Source organism: Durio zibethinus, chromosome 14, assembly GCF_047325235.1.
Source record: "Durio zibethinus cultivar Kanyao isolate XHJ-2024 chromosome 14, ASM4732523v1, whole genome shotgun sequence".
NCBI classification, from domain to species: Eukaryota; Viridiplantae; Streptophyta; class Magnoliopsida; order Malvales; family Malvaceae; genus Durio; species Durio zibethinus.
In genome coordinates this window covers 4,133,459-4,157,224 of record NC_143175.1, presented here as the reverse complement: position 1 = coordinate 4,157,224, position 23,766 = coordinate 4,133,459, and the positions used below count along the sequence as shown (strand labels likewise).

The 23,766-nt window shown below is 29.8% G+C and overlaps 2 protein-coding genes and 1 pseudogene across 3 annotated transcripts; 1 reads left to right on the top strand and 2 right to left on the bottom strand.

Moving 5' to 3' along the window:
• Positions 1–387: 387 nt before the first annotated feature.
• Positions 388–2,236, bottom strand: LOC111294266 (protein RGF1 INDUCIBLE TRANSCRIPTION FACTOR 1-like). The gene is made up of 4 exons (XM_022887522.2): positions 2,077–2,236; positions 1,760–1,969; positions 1,139–1,354; positions 388–1,002 (listed from the first exon to the last, which is right to left on the bottom strand). Exons 1-4 carry the CDS (start codon positions 2,137–2,139, stop codon positions 775–777), a joined length of 717 nt encoding a protein of 238 aa, XP_022743257.1. The 5' UTR covers positions 2,140–2,236; the 3' UTR covers positions 388–774.
• Positions 2,237–6,201: 3,965 nt separating this feature from the next.
• LOC111295049 (putative gamma-glutamylcyclotransferase At3g02910 pseudogene) lies at positions 6,202–7,063 on the top strand (annotated as a pseudogene).
• A 6,481-nt stretch (positions 7,064–13,544) lies between these two features.
• On the bottom strand, positions 13,545–18,727 carry LOC111295348 (uncharacterized). 2 transcript variants are annotated; one of them, XM_022888805.2, is made up of 7 exons: positions 18,414–18,727; positions 16,696–16,773; positions 16,470–16,602; positions 16,189–16,262; positions 15,997–16,067; positions 13,957–14,000; positions 13,545–13,850 (listed from the first exon to the last, which is right to left on the bottom strand). In XM_022888805.2, the coding sequence occupies exons 1-6, from the start codon at positions 18,441–18,443 to the stop codon at positions 13,958–13,960; spliced, it is 429 nt and encodes a 142-aa protein (XP_022744540.2). In that variant the 5' UTR covers positions 18,444–18,727; the 3' UTR covers positions 13,545–13,850; position 13,957. The 2 variants fall into 2 exon arrangements, with proteins under 2 accessions (XP_022744540.2, XP_022744541.2); XM_022888806.2 differs by having other exon boundaries at positions 16,470–16,545; positions 18,414–18,708.
• Positions 18,728–23,766: the final 5,039 nt, after the last annotated feature.

Below are 23,766 nucleotides of genomic sequence, written 5' to 3'. Positions count from 1 at the left end.
TGCTGTTAAGACATTTTCCCCCTAACTAATCTCTAATCCCTTACCGTCAACTACCAAATGCCAAATGAAGCAAAAATTTCACCACATTTTCAAAGGAAAAAAAAAAAAAAAAGAAAAAACGAAACTTTACAGTAGTATAGCAACACTAGCTTGAGAGAAAACGTGTTGAAACTATTCAAAAGAAAAAAAAAAAAGATAATTCATAGTACTTTCATTCAACAACAAATAGCACCAGAATTTACCCTGCAAAACCCACTCCAACGCGCCCTTTGGTCGCGTTTGAGACTTTTTTTTTTCTCTCTCTCTTTAATAGAAGCTTTGGGTGGCAGTGTCCTCACAAAAGATCAGTACTTTCACATAGACAGGAATGTCATCACAAGCAGTAGGAACAGTACCATATAAATTGTCCATTCACTCCATTCATTTCATTTTTTACAGTACATTTTTCTCTTATAATACATGCAACTTCTATATATAAATATATACACAGTTTAAACCCCACAATATAATAAAAAGTTCTGTAAAAAACAGTGTAAAAGCCTACATATCAAGCTATTGATCTTAAAGTCTGATCTAATATCTCTTTTTTGCCTTCATTTTCCTTATTTTTTTTTATTATGGTTTTTCTTTTCTTTTTCTTTTTTTGTTTTTTTTGCCCATTTCTCTGTACAATATAAGATTGGCATAATTTGGTTACCAACACCGGCCTCAAAGGCACGAGGCTCAGATGTTGACATTGGCGTGCTGTATCGGTTGAGAGAAAAAGGACTATGATTAGTATTCTATAATGAGACCTCCCATAGGAGCTCGATGAGGAACTCCCTTTCTCCTCTTTGCACTCCTGTAATTCACGGCTGTTGGCGGTGGCGTCGACGGCGTAAAGCTTTGTCGTTTGCTCTTTGTACTCCCATTGCTAACACCATTCAATGACTCAGCATCTGACCCGTCCGTTTCCCTAGACATTTTCTTTCTCTTGATGAAGTTTTTGGATGTCCCAGCAATCTGAAATAAATTCAATTACAGACATAAAAATGTTAGGATGGAAGATAAATGGAAATGGGGTAAAAAAATTGATGAAAACTCCATTTTTTGTTGGAGAAAATTAGGGGAATATAAATGATAAATGTGGATTAATTACCTTGCAACCAAGAGAACAGAAGCTGAAGGAATCAAGGAGGCTACGCTCACAAACTTGGCAGGTATTGGTGACACCTTTGCCAGGCCTAGGCTGTGGCCTTTCATTCAAGAAAACAATCCTGGCACTGTTAATAATGTAGGTCTGAATTCCTGTTATGTCTAAGTATTTCTGAATCTCAGAAACCCTTATCACATCATGGTATGAAGATCTCCTTATCTGCAGCAAAATTCCATCTCAAAATTTTAGCAAAAAATTTGGTCAAATGAATGAAAATAATCGACAAGGGCTTCATGCTGTATCAAATAGTTGTATTGACTATTGAAAAAAAAAGGAAAAAGCAATTGCCTTGCTGCCTTTTTCTCTAGCCCCCCAAGGAAAAAGGCACATGACATTGCTGAAACCAATGCAAATTCATATAATTTTGTTCCTACAATCAAAGACAGATTACTTCCGATAATGGAATATGTTACTCAAACAGATTCTCATCAGTTTACAACCCAAAATTTTAGGCAAAAAAATCTTATAAAACAAAACATTTCTTCCCCTCTCTCTGTCTCTCTCTCTCTTCTATTCTATCTTTTCCTTCACCAGAGTTAAGAAAAAAAAGAAATAGGAACTTACCTGAATAGCTCTATGGTCTTTGTGATAAGCAAGGCAAAGAGAACAAAGAGAACCATTCATGCAATCCAAGCAATACATATTGCATTCACTCTTATGAGCATCAGCATGGAGCTTGCATTGAACAAAAAAGCTTGTTTGAAGCAGTGGTCGCAGCCATGGCGGCCACTTCACATCCTCTTTATCATCATCATCATCTGGACCTCCTCCTCCCTAAATTAGAACCCAAATTTATTCATCATCAAATTAACAAAATCATCATCAACATCATCATCATCATCATCATCTCAATAATAATATCATTAGAATCAAATACTAACCATGATTCTTCTGCTTTTTTGTTTGATTTCTCTAACAATTGTTTCTTGATCAATATTTATCATTTAGAGCAGAAAGAAAAAAGATGAACTTTCTTGCAAAACTTTTTTTTTCCTTGAGAAAAAAGGAGAGAAGAAGAAAAAAAGGAAGTGGGGTTGCTTTGTAGTGGTGGGTGGTGGATGGGGCATCTTTGGCTTAAAGTCTTCAACCGAACCTCTATCCGAGCCTAAAGCAAAAAATATTAGATGCCATTATTTCAAGGTACTTATTAAATTTTTTTTTTTAATTTTCATTTATTTTTTACGGATTTTTTTAATTCACGTATTTTTACTTGTACAGGGGTCGGCTGCAATTCGAGGGCTTTGAATAGGGTTCTTTCTAACGAAGAAATGTGGAAGCGAGAGATTTTGACACGTGGAAAACTAATGAATCAGCTGTAATACAAGGAGGATGAAAATGCCATGTGTTGGACGTGTAGTATAAGATATGGTTCATAAATCTGCATGGTGAGGTTAAAAGTTAGGCCTTTGGAATTGCCATCTCAATTGCTTATATAATATAGAAACAAATATTTTTTTTTTCCAGCAGATGTGATTTATTGTTAAAATATTAAATTTTTTAATTTTATTGATTAAGGATTAATGTTGATAATCTTAATTATAAAAAATATTTCCCTTTAGAAAGCTCTTGAAGATGATATGAGTTGTTGGTGCATGCATGGGAAAAAAAATGATATATTAAATATTTTGCATCACGTCTATTATTAAAGTTTTGTTAGATGAATACCTTTTAATTTAAAAAAATAAAAAGTAAAAGGTAAAAAAATTAATTCAAGATAAATAATAAAAATTAAAAACATTTATAAACAAGGAAACTGTTAAAATTTAAATATAAAATTATATTCTTAATTTTTAAATTTATCACTCAAATATTTTTTTTATAACATGGTTAAGAATAATTTATAAGTTTTACCTAAATTTAATCTTCTTTTTTTAAATATCTTATAAAAATGTACTTGTCATCTTAGGATGATGAGTTCATAGTTAATTAATTTTGAAATACTTTACACAAAATTCAAATTTTAGCTGATAAAAAATAAAAGTGTGTTTCTCTTTGTTAATTGGATTAATTCATTTGGGGTTTATCACTGATTATGCATATTTCTAATGCACTAATGCTAAGAGATTTATTTAGAGAGAATAAATTTTTAAAAAAAGTTGCATGATTCTCACCCAGCAAGGTTGGTGCAGAACTGAAATAGAGAAAAAAAAATTATAGTTTAACATTACTTTTAAAAGTAGCTTTTGAGTTTAAAAGTTGGTTTGATTCAATCTCAATGTTAAATAATAAAAAATATTATTTTTTAATTTTATAATTCAAATAAAAAATCAACAAAAAATACTTTTGTTTATGTAGAATTAACGTATAATTTTTTTAAAAAAGAAATTTGTGCAATGTATTTATGTTTTTAATAAATGTTTTGCTAAATTACTTGAACTATCACTGACACTATAATAAAGCTGAATCAGTACAATCTTAGAATCAATCCACTCTCATGTAATCTCTATACCTGCCTGCCTACTTTTTTCTTAATTTTGTGTATAAAACGTCGCTTTTCTACGTGCTAGATAAATACATACACGCAGGCATGGGTACCGTATGGGTATGGCCGTGACCATGCTCATGCCTACTTTATGTTTTCAACTTTTTTTTTTTTTTTGGCCAAAATTAAATTGGTTGTTTAGTTATTAAACATCAGGTAGTCATCTGTCATGAAATGAAAAATATTTTGCTTGTCAATATCTGTCCTTTCAAAAAAATTTATTACTGAATTATTTTAGCAATTGAAGACTTGTCAGATTTAAACTGTAGATAATTAATGAGAGGAAAAAAAAAATTTTACCTAGAAGTTTATGTAAAGAGAGATTAATTTATTTTAGAATGACGATTATCTTAATAAAAATTTATATTGAATTTACAAAATTTTCATCTTGAATGTAATACAAGCCAAAAATTCAATATACGTTAACACCTCATGACAAGACCCAATGAGTCTAAAAAATTGATATGTACAAAAATTATATGTCAATTGCATAGAATAGAGGTTTTTTTTTTTTTTTTTTCTTAAAGGGGGGTTATTACAATTGATCGATTGAGTTAATACCGAGTTGGATCCGAACAAACTCGGTGAGAAGATTATTAATTCGGTAAAGAATCGGCATGGTTTGTTTAATTAGAGCCGACTGACCTTGCTTGTAAGGCTATCCAACGAGGAAGAATCTGGAAGTGATGATGGTGAAGTATGAGAATGGCCGTTAAAAATTGTTAGTTTGTGTTTACTTTGGGCCTACTATTGAAGCAAATTGCTGAGCCCATCTTTGACGGTCACGGCCGACAGGGTTTTCTTTTTTATTTTTTTTGGATAAATTGTAATTTTATTATTCAAGAAACAGCAATTTGCGGATTTTCGGATATTGGGAAGACAAATGATCGGATTTTCAGAACAAATAATACCTCATAGCTGATGCAGTTCATTAATCCTTACATAAACCAACTTTTCTCACATGTTTTTTTATAAGTTTTTACATTAATAATTTGGATGATTTAAGTATTATACTTATGAAAAATTATTTTATTTAATAAAATTTTTAAATTTTATAAACGAGATTAATAAGATGATACATATATCTTTTAAACTATATTTTAAAAAATAAAAATTAATGAAAAAATTCGAACATGTATCAATTTTTTAATTTCGTTTATAAAATTAAAAAATTACATTAACAATATTTCACATATTAACTCTCATTCTTATTTAAAATTAAAATTTTTTAAAAATATCATATATGGATACAATTAAGATGGTTTATGTAATATAATCCCCTTTTGACATGGAACAATCTTAATGATTGAGCCAATCTGCGGTTTGCTGATCTTCAGTTTTTTCATGCCTTGGCATTTGTCCATGCACTGATGTGGGGATGATCGATGTTTTCGACAACCGCAGCCATATTCAGTTCCACCATTAACTTCGTAGCTGTATGATAAAAGGGATCGACTGAACCAGCCTTGATGCAGAACAGATACTGGAAATGCCATTTTTCATGAACGGTAGCAATTTGAAACCAAGACTTTTTTTTCTTTCTGTTTTCAAGTACTTTTTTTTTTTTCTATCATGGAGCAATTTGCGGGTCTTCATCAACCCCATCATTCACAAGGTTAAGTTCTGCAATTATTTTCAATAATTTTGAAGAGAAATATATGTATTCATTTACCTACTCTGATATAATGTGTTGTGGGGCCTAATACCGTCGAAGAATTGAATCTGTGTGTTTTTGAGTTGGAAGTAATGAGTTATCAACAATCAACTCTGTTTATGCTTGTTGTTTTGTCTTTATCAGAGACACACCGCCAACGCCAAGTAGCCCATTGGAACTGATAATGAAAGAGCGCCGTTACTCATCATTTGGGTAACATCCACACTTCAGACGGCCCTTGCCTTCACGTCTCCTGCTTTCAAAATTAACTCCTTCAGTTCTTTGACATCACACCCAGACTGATTAGCCGGAGTTACTCCTTTGTTTTTTTTTAACGAAACTGGCAAAACGAATCTCTTTGTATTCATGTTATCATGTAATATAAAATATTATATTTATATCATATTTTATATAAAAATTATATATTATAATTTATATTAATATAAAAATATAAAATATAATTTATTAATTTTATTAAATTTATTTATAATTTTTTTAAAATTTTAAATTATATTATTTTTATATTTTTATTTATATCATTTTTATATTTTATTATCATATTTTAAATTCTTAAATCTAATTAAATTTAATTTTAATGATAAATCTTTTATGATTGTCATTTTTAAAATTGCTTGAAATGCTTTTATTTATGACGTGTGGACAAAAAGAAACAAAAGGGTTTTCGTTGAACAAAATAATTGTTAACACCATCTTGTAGTTCGTGAAAGATGTTGTACACGGTGTCGTATTAGAATAAAAAAAGTTGTATGTATAGGATAAAAAAAATCTAAACGAAATCAGCTCGTACGGAACGTTGTGTAAATCGTTTAATGGGATTGCATGTGCATCTTACGGCAACAACAAATTTTACCATTTGCATTTTTTTTTTAACTGATTTCACCCTCCGTACATTCCTGGGAGAGAAATTTTAACGGTTAAAATTCATAACCAATCAAACGGGCATCCTTCTATAAATAGAACACCTCACTCAACCACCAGTTCCAAATCCTCTATTTTTCCCTTCAGTTTTCCCTCAGTTTCTACTCAACCAAACACCACCACACCCATTTCATCATTGCAAGAGAGAAAGAAAGATAATGGGTATCGACAACGATAGTTGTGTGAACCTCATTTTCACGTACGGTACCTTGAAACGGGGCTTTTCCAATCACGTGCTTCTTCAAGATTTGATGCGAACCGGGGACGCCGTTTTCAAAGGCACCTACCAAACCGTAGAGAAATACCCTCTCGTTTGCGGGCCCTACCGCGTCCCTTTCCTCCTCAACATGCCCGGTTCGGGGCACAAAGTCACGGGCGAGTTGTACGCCGTGTCGGCTCGGGGACTCGCCCGCGTCGACGAGTTGGAAGGCACGAGTCGGGGGCATTACGAGCGGCTGCCCATTCAGCTGATGCCAGCCGCCGACGGGAACGAAAGCGGGAACAAAGAGAACAAGGAAGAGTTGTTAACGTGCTCCGGGGACCTAACGTGCGCGGCGGAGGCGTATTACGCACACAAGAGCTACGAGAAGGAGATGTGGGAGAGGAATGGAAGGAAAGGGTTTTGGATATATTCGGAGAAAGAAGCCAAAGGTTATGTGAAAAGAAAAGATAGGCCTCAAAATCTCAGTTTCTTGGATCATATAAGGATTTTTATTTCTTCTCCTTCTGATTAATTCATAAAATAAATTGAAATAAAATTTGGATGTTGTAATGTTTGTATTTTGTTACGAAATTTTCACCGGTTTGGGTTTTTTCTTGGTGATAGTGTAATTTTGGAATAGTGAAGAAATTCCAGATGAGAAAAAGATTGAATTTTCTCCAAATTGTTGGCATTTATTTTGTATTATAAATTTTGCATGGGTAGGTTTTTCATGGTGAACATTTCAGTTTAAAAACTTCAAAGAAAAATTCATTTCACTACCAAGTTCTAATGTTTAGGTCCAAAATTTTAGCCTCCAAATGCAGTTTGACTGAATTAAATTAAAATAGGTCCATCATATATATCCGTATATTCTGCAAGATATGGAAAAATTTCAGCATTCTTTTACAATATTGTCATTATTTTGTATATTATTATTATTGATTGGTAAAAGAAAGTTAAAAACAAAAAAGAAAAAGACAAAATTCATTCATATGTCTATTATTAAAAGATGTCATTTGACATTTAAATTTAAATATTTGTAATGTCGTTTCTTATTTTCAAATTAATTAATGTCTTTCGTAAAAAAAAAAAAGAAAAAAAAGAAAAAGTTGACTCTTTCATGAGCGCATACGCTTCGAACCTTACAATTGAAAACAAGACCGAAGAGATTCTTTTCCTTTCATATTCCCTAAGGCTATTGGCTCTTTCTATCTTCAATAAGACAATGACTTTGTAATAATCCTATGGATACTCGTAAAAGCTCCCCCATTTGTTAGCTAAACAATGTATTACTTAATTATATATAGAATTGGAAAGGGATTTTTGTCAAGAAATGATTAAAAAGTTCTAACAAATGCGGAATATGTATTTTTTGATGTGTTATAGTATTATCGCTTGTTATAGTATCGTTGAAAAGTTGAGAAGATAAAATATCTAGAATTTTGTGCAAAATTTAATGCAATAACTTTTGATATGTGTATCTCGTGTTATAGTACTGCTGCGGCTACAGTAACCATAGATTGCTATTGTGACAATAGACTGCTACAGTAAACACAAAAATTTTGCATATGAATAAATTGAAAAGTGCAAAAGCTGAAATGTCCCTTGGGATGCCTAAAAATGGCTTAAAAAGTAGGGTGTAAGTGTCACGAATTTAAAAGGAAGTTTTAAATTTTACATCGAATATAATAAGAAGATTATTAGAGTATAAAATAGTTCACATTATCTTCGCTTTGTGAGGTACCTTTTGTAAAACAAAATCGTGAGATCAAGGGGATTAGAGCGGACAATACCTCATAAGGGTGTGAATCATGGCAGAAGGCTGATCTGAGACATCGAAAGGGTGAATGCCTGGGTCCCGGAGCCGCATGGGTGCGGAGCTTAAGTCTCGACCCGTGACAAGTGATATCAGAGCCAACCCTAAAACCGTTCGATCCACGCCAAGCACCTCGAGGGAGGTAGGCAGAGTGACCAAACTCCGTGACGAGGGCGTCACGAGGTTGGGTGCGGGAGAATGTCACGGACCTAAAGGAGAATCTTGAATCCCACATCGAACAAAATAGAAAGGTCACTGGAGTATAAAAGGATTTACACCATCTCCGTCTTGTGAGGTGCCTTTTGTAGGATAAAACCGTGAGGCCAGAAGGGCCAGAGCGGATAATACCTCACAAGGATGTAAACCGTGGCAGAAGGTTGATCTGAAACGCCGAAAGGGTGAATACCCGGGTCTCGAAGCCGCACGGATTCGAAGCTTAAATCTCGACCTGTGACACAAGCACCAAAAGAAGTGTCAAAAAAGGTGTGTCATGTAATTGATGAGTGATAGTATATTTTGGGTTTTATAATGTCTATTTAGGATAATGGAAGCATTTATATAATCTCGATGAACGAATTCTTGTTGAAATGGTAATATATTTTGGGGTTTATAGTGTCTATCTTAAGATAGTGGGAAGCACTTGTATAATCCCAGAAAGTAAGAATGGTGGTTCCACACTTTGAACTCTTCTCGTTATAAATGGCATTAGGCTATATTGATTCCTGACAAAATGAGATCGAAGTATGTCCTGATTCTAACAAGTGGTATCAAAGGCTGGATATTATTTTGGTGCATTTGAAAGTTCTTTTACATGGGATAGAATGTTAGCAACAAAGTTTAAATTAAAATGATAGAGGTTTGTATCCAATAAGGGTGTTAGCAATGAATGAGAGAATGGAGACTACATTAACCAAATGATGTGGTGACAATCATCTTTTAAATCGATATAAATGTTGTTGTTTAAGGGGGAGTTAACCTAATACAAGCATTGTGTTGGCTATGTCATGCAAAACTAATGTTGGTGATTCATCATAGTTGAGATTCGATCTTACTAGTTATAAAGACATGGTAAGTTCAAGTTATATGTGTTAATCTCAAGTTACATCTGTAAAGGTTTGCCACAAGATGATTTATTGAATAAGTATTCAATTGTTCTGTAAGAAGAGTGTTTGCATTCCATGCTTTTAGGTAATTTTTTGGATTTTGTAAAAAGACTACCAATTGTGCACTAAGTCCATGGTTTGTCTAGAGAAAGATTGGAAAAAAATTTTACATGAATTGTGTTGTGAAAAATCACACTGTTAACAAAATACTGATGTAACACAATAGTTGCAAAATGGAATGCTTCTCTCTGATTAAAGCAAAATTATGCCATGTTAATTTTACTCTTGATATTTTTGCAAAGTGATAAAGTGGAAGCTACTTGTTTCTTATTATATTATTAGTTGGTATGCCATCTAATGTAAGGTTTATTCGAACTCTATAGGTTAGTTTGAGTTTTAATAAACATCATTGTGGTTTCTTGGTTCAAGCGATTATGGTAAACTTGATAGTAGAAATGGTAAAACTCATGAGTACACATTGGGTGTTAGAAGGTATAATGTTAAATTCTTCATTGGCTCGGGGACGACGTGATGAGATGGTGTAAGATCAATGGAGTAGTTAAAGAGTTGTTTGCAATGTTAGAACAAGTGTGAGCAAAAAGGTGGAGCATATGACAAGGTGTGGTAGTAAGGTATCTTTATGTTTTTTTTTTTTTCTTTTGATTATTAGAAAAATTTATCTCAAAGAAATTAATTTGGTGAAAATTTTCGAAGATTGTTGAAAAATGACTAAAAAATTCTAGCAAATATAAAATATATATTTTTTGATTTGTGCTGTTGTATCACCACCTGATACAGTATCGTTGAAAAGTTAGAAAGATAGAATATCTAGAATTTCGTAAAAATTTTGGTGCAATAACTTTTGACATGTACACTACATGCTACAGTACCGTCGCTGCTACAGTGATAATATATTACTACAATAAACATGAAAAATTTTGCATATAAATAGGCTAAAGGTGCAAAAGTTGAAATGTGCCTAGGATGCTTGAAAATGGCTTTAAAAGCCTAGAGAGAGCACCAAAAAAATTTTAAAATAGGTGTGCTATATAGTTAAAGAGTGGCAATATATTTTGAGGTTTGTAGTGTCTACGTGGAAACACTTATATAATATTAGAGAGTGAGTGCTTATTAAAATGTTACTGTTTAGGGCTAGTGTAGCCATTGTAATTTTTGTTCTGATTGTTTTCTTTGCGTGCTTGTGGACGTAAGCATAATGCCGAATCACGTATGTTGTCGGTGTTTTTTATGTTCTCTATTGCTATTTAATATTTTTGTGAAGGTAAATTCGAACGGTAAAGAGTTTGTCACTATTTATATATACAATATTGTTCACATAAACAAAGAATAGTGATTTCGCACCTTAAATTCTTCTTACTATAAATAGCATCAAGCTATACAATTTCCTAACAATGTGGGATCGGAACATGCCCTAACTCCTAATAATTTTTTCCTAGTTTATGGTGCTTTGTTTTAACCTAATCGATGTTACATATTTACTCAATTTTTTTTTTATTTTTGATAAAAAGTATCATTTTAAATTTTTTTTCTCTTTAATTAATTAATTTATACTTACGATTATATATGTGCTTCTATAGTTTATACATATATATGTTTATACGTGTTAATTTTTAATTTTATTTATGAAATTAAAAAATTTCAATGATAATGTTTAATGAGGACTATAAAAATTTGAAACTTTCAAAATGTTTTATTAATTCAAACTTTAACAAGGAAGCATACTTAGACCTTAAAAGTGTCAAGGCGATTACTTCCATACCATAATAATTTTAGGGTAATGTAATTTTGTTCGACAATCCGATTATTTACAAATGACATAAAAGCAATAAATAATAAATTTTATGAACATAGATTTCTCATATATAATTAGATAATCAGATTGTTGGACACTTTAACATTTCTCTTAATTAAACTTACGATAAAATTAACCCTTTAGTCTAGTTTGCTTTCTTTCTTGTTTCGCAATGTCCAAAGGGCATCTTTTTCATTGTATGTTATTCTTAAAAATTCATGCTTCCATTTTCCCCCTAAATTATTAATTATATTTCTTAACTTTCATTGTTTTTTTTTTTTTAATTGTGCTTTGTTTTGTAACCCCAAATATAAAATTTTCCATATATTCTAAAAAGTATAAGATTCCATATATTCTTTCAATTATTTTAAAATTTCATGATAATTTATTATCTTCGAATCTATACTTTGTGTTGTATAAATCATCAACTAAATTATAAATATTTATGAAGGCGTCTCTTTCAAGATCATACTTTGGCCATTGAGATTCTCAAATGGTTTTGCACTAAAAGAAAAAATACGGTTGCACTAAGAAGTGGATTCGTCATATCATGACTCTTTTTTAAAACTTTTAAAAATGATTCTTTATGTCTCTTTAATTAAAATAAAATGATATAACAACGATTGAGATATCATTTAAATTCGATTTTTTCTGAAAAAAAAAAGTTGAGTTCTAATTTTTTTTTATCTCAATTAGTCAAAAGAAATAATGACTTCTTTTAGACTCTGATTAAACTACGAAGTGTGTTAAAAATTTATTTATTTTTATATAAAAAATATCATAATTTAAAATTAAAAAATTATTGACGTAAAAATTTATATTTTATATTTATTAAATATTATTTTAAAAATAATTATATAAATTAATTAAATTAATTTTGAATTAAAAAAATATTTTTGAGCATTACTTTTTTTAATTAAAATTGCAATCTTTAATGTTCACATAAATTCATTTATCGAATTTGCAATAAAAATTAATAAAAAATAATACAAATTTAAACTTAAAATGAAATTTAGAATCATAATAATCTTTTTTTCATAAAAATATAAATAAAATTAAACATACCTTGTTGTTTCTACTTGGTCCGAACTTTTTTTTTCTAGAATAATTGTTTCTTTTTTACCATTAAAAATTAATTAATTTATTTATTTATTTTTCAGTAGGGTCTATAAGATTCTGGGATATGATGGGCGAAATGCCACCACGCAATTTAATTTAATAAAATGGTGAAGGAGCCGCAATTATTGAAAATTTTATTACCATTTTATTAATTTATTATTGATTACTTTACTTACAACAATGGTTTTCACATTTGGATGACACGTACATACACAAGTGGACAAGTGGGCGGCAGGCAGTTGCTTTCACACTCAGCTGATGGTTTTTTGCGAGTGACAAAACCAATAAGTCAGACAAAAACAACACCATTTTTCTTCGGTTATGGGAAACAAAAAAAAAAAAGCAGACATCTAAATCAGAAACAAACAAAATAACAGACAAAAAATACACAATTCTCGTCAGATTGTATATTTGCTTTGCCCTAACATGATCGTTGAAGAAACTCATTTACTCTATTCGAATCTAGTGATAGTAACAGATCAAATCTTTTTAAATTTTTGTTCTTTTAAATCTGATTTTATTTAATAATTTTTTATATTTTTTAATTTAAATTTAATTTAATATTATATAAAATTATATATGATTCTATCGATTTAAAATTAATAAAATATTATTTTTAAAATATAAATATATAAATATAAAATTAAATAAATAATTAAAAAATAATTATATATATAATTGAAATCTTTAAAAACGAATTTACTTAAAATTTGACTCTGATCTAATTTTTATTTTTTTTTATATTTTCAAACTCAACTTGATACTCAATTTAAAAAAAAAAACCTAAAAGATCAAATTGAATCAAAACTCCTCAAATTCAAGGTGGATTACCTTTTTTTTCGTACATCTATTTATTGTTAAATATATATAAAATATAAAAATTATTATATTATAATTCATATTAATACGTTAAACATGAAACCCATAGTTTTATTTTTACCAAACTAGTAAACTTTTGATCAAAATTATAGAAATATTGAGTCACTTTTATATGTTTTTTGTATCATTTTCATGTTTTATCTTAATTGTCAGGTCAACTGATAAAATTAAATTAACAAGTAGAGAGAGTTATGACTAGTTAAAAAAAAAACTCTGTTTTCATGGAATATAATTTTGTTGGTGATCCTATACCATTCCAACATTATCACATCATGTTCTAGCATTAAACTTGGCAAATGTACAGTCATTTGAAGAAACAAACAGAAAGAAATGAAGATGCAATGGAAAAGAACTCCCGACATAAATTTAGATAGGTAAGATGGCAGTATCAGTAATGCCATGTCTAAACTATTAAATCAATTATACATTTGGTTACTCTATCAAACTCATACAAGCTAGACCATGCCTCATTGAAACACATCTCACATCAGCTTGAACAGTCTCTTCTACTCGATGATGTGCCTAATTTCGATTGAGATTGTGCCAATAATTGAAGATGTAATAATACAAAGAAGATGAGATGCATTTTCAGCTTCGATAAGTTCAAAAAGATCGATATCATTATTCCTTTCAGTTCATACAGTGGCCCTGTCAATCGTATGACGTTGGCACGTCAAGTTCAGCTATATTTCTGAGTCACTAAGAAAAAAAACAAGGCAATCTTCGAAATCGGTAATGAATGATAAGAGCTAACCTTATTCATCAGCAAATTCATTTGTTTCTGTTAGTTGCTGTGTCCTGCATTAACGTACAAGGATATTAGTACCATAAACAATTGTAATAGAAAGTCAGTAAAACTCCTATCAATTTTAGTTTAGGATCAACTAATGCATCATCGACCGAGAAGCTAGTTTCTGGCAGTGATAAAAGTTACTGCCATCAAATTCAAACTAGTGAAGGGGAGAAACGTAGGGTAAAAATTTATGGTCTGCTTGGGCATTTGGAAGGAGGAACAGGTAGAACGAGCATTTAAACAATTTGAACTTCAAGCACTTCCACTGATCATGAACTGTATAGTGATAGTGAACTACAAAAGTTCTTGACTTTGGAGTTGGTTCAATATGTAGAGCATATTACAGCCATCAAATATTGTCTTCATGGGATTATGAAATTTATACTAATAAAGAAATTTGCAAAAGGAAAACAAGATACAACTTATAAATAGCAGGAAAAAGTACTTTTAACAAGGGGGTTAATAAGATAAAAAAATTTTAAGTTCATTCAAGATAAGATTAGGATAGCCACTATCCGAAGATGTTCAAACCAGACCTCCATATTTAAAGGTTTCTAAGATCAATTATTTAGTTGAGCATCACCGCAGATAGAACATTTCTGTCACTCTTTAGCGTACAGAGAACTAGAGGAAGCACACACAATTCCATTTCTATGGGTACAAACACAACACCGTCCTTTCAAGTTTCAATTCAACCAATAAGGCAGCTTCAAAATCATTAAGAGGTGCACTTTTGCCAGTCGAGGAATTTTGTATACTATAGTCTCATCAATTGTGAGAAATGCATAATTATCGTGCCAAATTACAACTAAGTGCTATTGCTGGACATATCAGCCTACCACCACTCCCTCATTTTAACTCAAACCATTTCTCCTACCCCCATAGACTTTTAGGCTAGCAACAAATGACATACCATAATCTGTTAAAGAAAACTCAGATGAGAAGTCACATCTCCAAAAACACAGCCTCTTACAACCTCTTTGCATTTTTCATTTCTATTATAGCTAACAAACATTAAACCTTTTCATCATATACTGTTTTAGCTTTCATTGCTATTTTGCAGCATATAAGTTACATAAATGGTTGTTAAATTTATGTCTTAAATCATTAAATGCTACACCTACTGTTTTTCCTACATTTTCTTCCCTCTTTCAATTAAAACTATATATATAAAAGAAAACAAATCAAAGATTAAATGCATATTCATATTAATACCTTCATAAGACTAAACCCTAAACCCTTAGACCAGAGCAAACAAGTCAACATAACTGAAGTTCCAAAGTTTTAATACCTTCATAAGTATGCCATATAAGGCAATTATTTTGCAAACCTAAAGCCCAAAAATTTGATTAGGGGTTGAAGTCTCTGAATATCAACACACACGACTTTGTTTCAGCATATATCGATTTGTGCCCTTGATCATCATTGCAATTTCATAGCAATTTATCATTTTTATCACCCTACAGCTCTAAACTTTAGATTCATATAGGTGCTTCTCCACATGGCATCCATATTAATGTCAACATCTACCTTTATATTCTATCACACACCTACACTAGAGATTTATATATATTTATAAGCATCAGTAGGAAAGTGTTAAAAACCATACTATGTGCCATATGCTCAGTCCTTATATTTTGCTCTAGGCATAAAAACAATCATAGTCTGTCAAAACTCAAATTTGCTTAAGTCAACACTTTCTTTTTTGGAATTTTGAGGTTGTCAAGGAATGAATCCTGTGAAATTAAGACTCCAGCACTCTACCAACAAACCACACGGCTATTGGCAATTCAACACTTTTAGTGTTCAGAAGATTAATATATATTAAGAAAGGGCTCATCACCGAGATGAGGTGAAGTTCTAGTAAAGCAGATATGAGAATGATCCTTTTCCGTAGAAGTTTTACATAAAAAGAGTCATTCTAATGACATGTATAATCGCCTCTTACAACCCTCTCCCACCAAAAGAAAGAAAGAAAAAAAAATAAGTCGAAAGAATTACCACATTGATGTATGACTAATACCAAGCCCGTTGCAAGTAAGAATCATTCCCTTAAATCTGGCAAGATATTCCTGCATCACAATTGCAGAGTTTCCTAAACCATTAGAATTTGGCATCAACCAATTATACCTAAAGAAACGTAAGTTGACAATTACAGACTATGATACCATATAGGTTGACATAAATTCTTACCCGTAAAGTATACTTATCAATCTCATGTATTCCAGTTAAATCATACTCAAAGCGTTTATCAGGATCAATTAACACTGCAAAAGGGTATAATGACAAGAAAAGATCATAAGATATCAGCATTATATATTATACATAGTTAAATGTGATGTGCTCTTGAAAAGCCTACATCAGAGAACTATAAATCCCATGATTGGGTGACTGATTACATTGCACTTATACTTAACAGAATCATATGGCTCATAGAATGTGAATCTTTTGTTCCAGCCAAGCATAAAAATTACCTTTGTAAGCTTCATTTATCTCTTGGAACTTTGCAGTAACAGCAATATCACCCTTGTGCTTATCTGGATGCCACTTCTGTAGCAACATCGTAAGACATTCTCCAGTCAACTCAATAATATTTAAACAAAGGAACTGTTAAATGAAACAAAATTTTAAAAACCTATACATGAATCAATGGCAAGAAATAAAAAGAGTTAAAAGGAAAACAAGAGAGAGAGCACTGACCAGTGCAAGCTTCCGGTAGTTTAACCTAATCTTCTCATCAGTTGCATCATAATCAACTTCCAAAATTTTATAGTAATCCTTGAATAGAAATTAGAACTATTTATAAGATACATGCTGAGTTAACTATAGAGTGAAATGAAACAAAGAATCTAAACATCGGGTAAAAAGAGATGGTATGTATATGGTATACACCCTGGTTAAAATGTCCAACTTAGACCTAACACAGATTGTAGCACAACAAGGCCTTGTTTGATTCAATTAGATAAGAGGACAAAAATTGATAACTGTTAATATTAAAGAAATTGCCGAACAATACAGCATTAACACTAATCTCAAGGAACTATACATTACTAGCCCCTCCCGCCCCTTCCAAAAAAGAAAAAGAAGAAGAGGGGAATAAGGGGACGGAGTTGAGGGGATTGCATGTCATTTAGCATAGCCATTGTTCACGTTAATGGAAAGGTTATAATAATTGTTTGTGCATATAGTTTGCACGTGCATGAATAAAAAAATAGCAGAAACAGCAAGAAAGTGTATACATAAGCTTATTTTGTTTATTCTGAAAAGTGCTACTATGCAAATATATGCATCAGATAAATGAACTAATAAAACCAGAAGCCAGTTGAAAGCACAAAAGTATTTGAACTGAAGAAAGGAATAGCTTACAAGCTACAGCAGCTTTACATGACAACAGACAAAATTATGCGAATATTCTCATAAGAGGCGCCAGTGAAAGGCATGAACACAAATATGACTATACATCTTACGACATCTAACGGCTACTGCCTCAAGACATTCTCTACACCAACAAAGCAATAAAGGAAGCACACAAATGTAATGCATGAAGTAAACTACCAAATGCTGTTGAAATACGAAAGCACTATCCACTCAGCAATAGATCAAGTCAAGAAGGCAGTACACTGTATAGCATCCCTTTTTCCAGATTTAAGGCAGTGAACAACTTTATGATTCCCTTAACAAACGTAACCTATAAATGCATTGCTAGAACAACTTTCACTTAGTAAATTATACCATTTATCACAAAGTGTGGTTAAGTGAGCAACATAGAGTAGTTCAATAATAAGCACAGGACCAAATAATTATGAATTCCAAAATCCAAATAGTACCATAAAATGCTGGGAATTTGTTAATTGCCACTTGCCAGCATTTTCCATAAGAAAGTGAATCTCGTTCATCATAATCGGATAACCAATATATATATATATAGAGAAATTTCGAATGAAATATATAAACTTCGACCTAATCAGAGAATAAATAAATCGACAATTCTCATTAAAAAAATGAAAATAATATTCTAATCTATCGTTTGCAATATTTTTCCAGCAATTAAACTAAACCCACCATCATTATTTTTTTTTTTATTTTAATTTCTCAGTTCTTCCTTCTTATTATTTCACAAAAAGAATTTTCTATTCAACAACATTTCCAATGCCAACAATAACAGTTCCATTAGTAAACTTCTAACTTGTGAAATAACACTAATTTCTAACAAAGTCAGATAAAACATGACTGAAAAAAAAATCAACCCAAAACATAATTCAATCATGCATTAACAAAATAAACTAAAGAGAACCCAGATTTCAAAAAAAAGAGTAGCAAAGAAAAATGAAGTCAAATAAATTTCTTCTCAACTAAAATTAAAAAAAGAAAAAAAAAAAGAGAGAGAAAAGAGAAAGATAGGAGGAAATAAAGAATACCTTAGGGTTGGAATTATCATTGCCTTCCATCTGCAAATGTAATGAGGTTGGTAAGCTGAAGTTCGTAATTTACATACTTCATTTGATAGAGATTCCCAATATGTAAAATAAAAAAATTTTAAAAATAAAATAATTTTAACAGAATTTTGAAAGTTGAAAAAATACAAATTGGGATTTTTGGGGAGAGATTTTTTGAGGAAGGGTGGACAAAGGAGAGGCTCTTCGTTTGCCACAACTTCGTATATAAATTTGGGACTTATGTCAGAGCTTGTAATTTTCCAAGTTCTTATCTAAAACTTGAAACAAATTAAAAGAGAAAAAAAATTGGAAGTCATTAACTTCTGGCACGTGTTATGCACGCGGGAACAAAAAACGGGGACCTGAAATCTAGAGAAGTAGGTGAAGAAATATTGGCCTTTTCTGATTTTTTTTTTTTCAAAATTGTTAAATGAAAATTTAAAAAGAAGAAGTACCTTTCTGTGTCATGGATAAGTAGAATTCAATGATAAGTATTAAGTAATTTTCTTTAAAGGGAGCATTTAGTTAAGAACCTAAATTTTTTTTTTTTACAAATTTAATTTTGAATATTTGATTTTTATATTTAGTTCGCAGTTATCCAAAATTTAAGGAAAATATTAGATTTTTAATAATATTCAAAGTTTCATAATAAAAATTTATATTTTTTATGATATTTTAAGATTTAAAGCAAAAAATTACTTGAGTTTTATATTTAACTTGAATAAAAAATTTATAATATATTACTCTTTTAAAAATTAAGTCTGAATGAAAAAAAAAATTTTTACAACATTTTTTTAATTAAAACACAATAAATTGTACTTTTTTCTTAATTTCATATATTCTATGATGATTTTTTTTTTTTTTAGTAATTTTTACTTTTTTTTTTTTAAATAAAACACAATAATTTAACTATTAAGGCGTTTCTCTTAACATACATCGTAATTGTATAATATTGGTTTTGCATTTTTATCTAGCTATTATGGCATTTACCACATAGAAACGTCATCCGATGCTATCCTATTTTGTGAAATCGATCTCATTGTGAACTTCATTGGCCGTCCTAAGTTTATAAGCTTTTCAAGGTCATTAGATTTAAGCTTAGCAAAGTCAAGTAGTGATTCAACAATAGATGGTGGCAAGCTACAAAGGGTCCAAATTTCATTACCTTTGGTTAACGTTGTAATTGAGGATTTTAAATTTTTTTCTCTCGAAAATCATGTTTATGACATTATGAACGTTATAATGTTTAATTAAATTTAAAAGAATATTTTTTTAATAGTTATTATGATGTTTTTACATAAAAAAAAACATTGCAATTGATGTCTTCGTTATATTTTAATAACAAATACCACTTAACATAGCTCTAAGCAAATACTTTTTTATTTCAACCAACATCAGCTTTGACGTCTGTAATTTAATCTTTGTGTTGTTAGGTTTATCTACGTTTTTCAATGGTGTGTCTACTATTTGTTACCTAATAATCTATTCTGCATTATTTGTTGCATTTAAATATTTTATTTTTTAATTTTTTTAGATCTTGTTTAGGTCTTAATTCAAAATATGTTAATATATCAAATGTGTTATTCATTTTGGTTTTAGCTCGTTCATCCAAAAATGTTTTGTTATTGGTTTATGTTTTTGCTTTGGATGTGTGATAGATACCATCTACCATATGCAAATATTTGATTTTCAGTAATGTTTTCAATAATATTTTCAGCATTAACGAGGATTTAAAAAAAAAAAAGCAATTGCAGCTTATTTATCACCAAGAAATAAAATGTAATTAGTTATAATGCTTATATTGCATTTGAACTAGATAGAGACGTTGTTGCATGTGTTAGTTATTGTTGTTATGACTTTAACTGAAATAAAACTTAGAAAAATGATGTAAAGTATCTTATACTAAAACCTTTTATGATAAGCTACATATTAGAAAGATAAACTTAAGTGCAATGATTTTTAGAGTAATAAACAATGTGTAGATAATACTAGAATGGATAAGAGAGCTTTTGTAAAATTATGTCATTTACTTCAAACTTAAAAAAAATTATAGGCATTTAAACATATGTCAATAAAAGAAATAGTTATTAACTTTCTCCACATCTTTACCCATCATACAAAAAATAAGAATATGAAACGTTAAGTAGCTAGATTTGAAAAGACAATTAATAGATAATTCCATTACGTGTTGAATTTTGTTTTAAAAATGCATACCTTGTTATTTAAAAAACTCAAACCGATACTAGAAAATTCAATAGATAATAGATTAAAATGGTTCATGGGTTGTTGGGGTGCCTTAAATGAGATATACATCAAGATCAATGTATATGTAGTTGATAGGCCTACATATAAAATTAAGAAAAATGAATTTGCTACCAATGTCCTTAGTGTTTGTACCTTATATATGTAATTCATATATATTCTATCAAGATGAGACGATTTTATAGCAGATGGTAGAGTGCTAAGGATACCATTAAATGCAGAAATGGGTTAAGGATCCTACAAGGTAGTATCTTTAATATTTTGATATTGTTTATAATAAAACACCTTTTTTTATGCATTAATATTGTTCCATTATAATAGGTAATTACTATTTCTGTGATACTTAGTACATAAATTGAGAAGATTTTTTGACACCTTATAGAGGTCAAAGATACTATCTTAATTATTAGAAGTCAGGACTCTAACCACATACCCTATAGGAATACTTTAATATGAAACACTTTCAAGGAATAAATTGCATCGAGAGATGTTTTGACATATTGAAAGCTAGATAGGCAATGTTAAGAAAAAAGTAATTTTATTCAATAAAGACAAAGTATAGAATCATTTATGCTTTTTGTCTTCTCTGTAATTTTATTAGGTCTAAGATGGTAATTGACCATATTGAAGGTGATATTACTGAAGGAAGTAGTAGTTAACCAAATGGATTTAAACATCAAGATTTAATTACGCATGTTAAGCCAATTGAATCTTAGACTTAGTATAGAGACAATCTAGCATAGGACATGTTTACAAATTGGTTACAATATCGGGGATAAGGACATTATAGATTTTTGTTTCTTATCATATTTGCTTGGTTTAATTGATTTTTGTACCATATAATTGAGTGTACAATTTATTTTTTACTTTTGTTGAATATATATTTATTTGATATATATTCTTGTTAAGTGTACAATGTATATGACAATCGTTTTCAATAATCTTTGTTTTTTGTTCATGTCTATTAGTTTACTTCATGTCCTAATACAGACATTTTACTCTTTTTTTATTTTTGATTTACTATATTGATATTATTGCATGATGTCTAACCATGTGATTAGGAAATCAACATATCTTTATCTCGTGTCAATCCTTCTTAATTTGTAAAAGACCCATCCAGAAGAAGAATATAAAGTTTGAGGGTAAGTAACCATTCATGGATAAGAGAAAAAGATTCATATTTTGTTCAATACCTACATTTATTGGCAGATAATCCTAAATAAAGAACGAATAATAGAATATTCCATGTTGGATATCTAAGGTATCTTAAAAAAATGCTTGAGTAACTCATTCTCAATTTCCAACTTAAAACCACCCCCTATATCGAGTCAAAGTTTAAGCTATTAAAAGGACATATCATGTTATTTGTGAAATGAAAAATACAAGTGGATTTAGGATAAAATGATCAAGATAAATGTATCATAGTTGAGAAACTAGTTTTTGATGAATGGGTTTAGGTAAGTTATTTAAGATTAAATTATCACCTAACTTACTTATTTTTTTCTATTAATTTTTTTATTCATATTTATTTTAACTTTTATGTAGAGTCATCCATATGTTAAAGGGTTAAGGAACAAACCTTTAACTTTCTTTAATGATTTTAAAGTGATTTTTAGAACTGACAGAGCAAGAGGTCAACAAACTGAAATAACATTTGATGCTATTAAAGTAATGAATGCTATTGAAGATATTTATTTCTCTCCAAAATTTGACCCCTATCATGAAGGAAATACAGTGAGAGTAGAAGACAAAGAAAAAATTGGTTCAGTTACTCCAACATCGACTAGGACATTATTAGGCAATAAGCGTTCTAGGAGTAAAGATGGACCAATTACTAAATTGATTTAGCACATAAGCAATCTAGGAGTTGGATATGAAAGAAGCCAAGAGTAATGATAGAAGAATATCACTTTTCAATAAAATTATGCAACTTGACGGTTTCTCGACTAATGAAATGCTCACTGTTGGTGAGTATATATTAAAAGAAAATCACAAAGTAGAGTTTTTCTTTGCATCGTCACATGCATATAGAAAGGACTATATATGAAAGCGGTTAAACAAATGTAATGCCCATTGTTCATCTTTTGACTTTTTTTTTTTTCTGGACACATGTAGAATGTAATGCATATTGTTAGCATTTATATATTATGTATTATTGATATTCAATTTATTAGTATAAAGAGGTTTATATTTTGAAAATAAATTGACAGGTTATAAATTCATTTCTTTAAATTGAAATTTAATATTTAATGTTGTATATATGATTGTTTTCATTTTTTTATTAATAAAATAAAAAATCTTACTTGTGTGAATGATACAATTTTTAATTGAATAAACTATATATAAAAAAATGATCATCATAGTGTTAAATTGAAATAATTGGGATTGGAATTAATTGAAAAAATTATGATTTTATAAAAATTAACAACTATACATTCATGTGAAGTACAAAGAATTTGAAACTATTGTATAAATTTACAATTGATTGATTGTCCTCAATCATCGATATGCAAATGTGGATACATAGTAACACAATTCTTTACAAACTTTATCAATTTCGTTTTGCTTAAAATGTTCCTTGTTCATCCACTATTAACAAAATATAAGTATTCATTTTCAATTAATTTACATTTTATATATCTATGTTTAATAAAAATATACTAGTTAGTAGATGGTCTTTATATTAACCTTATATGGTATTTTCATTAGATCATAGATAACAATATCCCTCATAAAATAAAAAAACATAATATTCATATTCTAAAAATCTTGATTGATGAAAAACTTAAAAATAAAATTGAGTCAATAGTCAAACATCTTTTTAAATAAATTCAACATAAAAAAATTTATCTTTACCGATAATATCACCCATTTAAACTTTTTATTTTTATAAATTATATCTATTTTTTTAAATCAACACAAACAAACTCGTAAATATAAATATTAATAATTACAAAAAAAACATATTTTAATAAAATGATTACTTATACATACATGCAATAAAATTTAAGACCTCAAACCCAAAATACTTTAACCTTTATCTTTTTAATCTGCCAAAAATTTTTAATTTTCA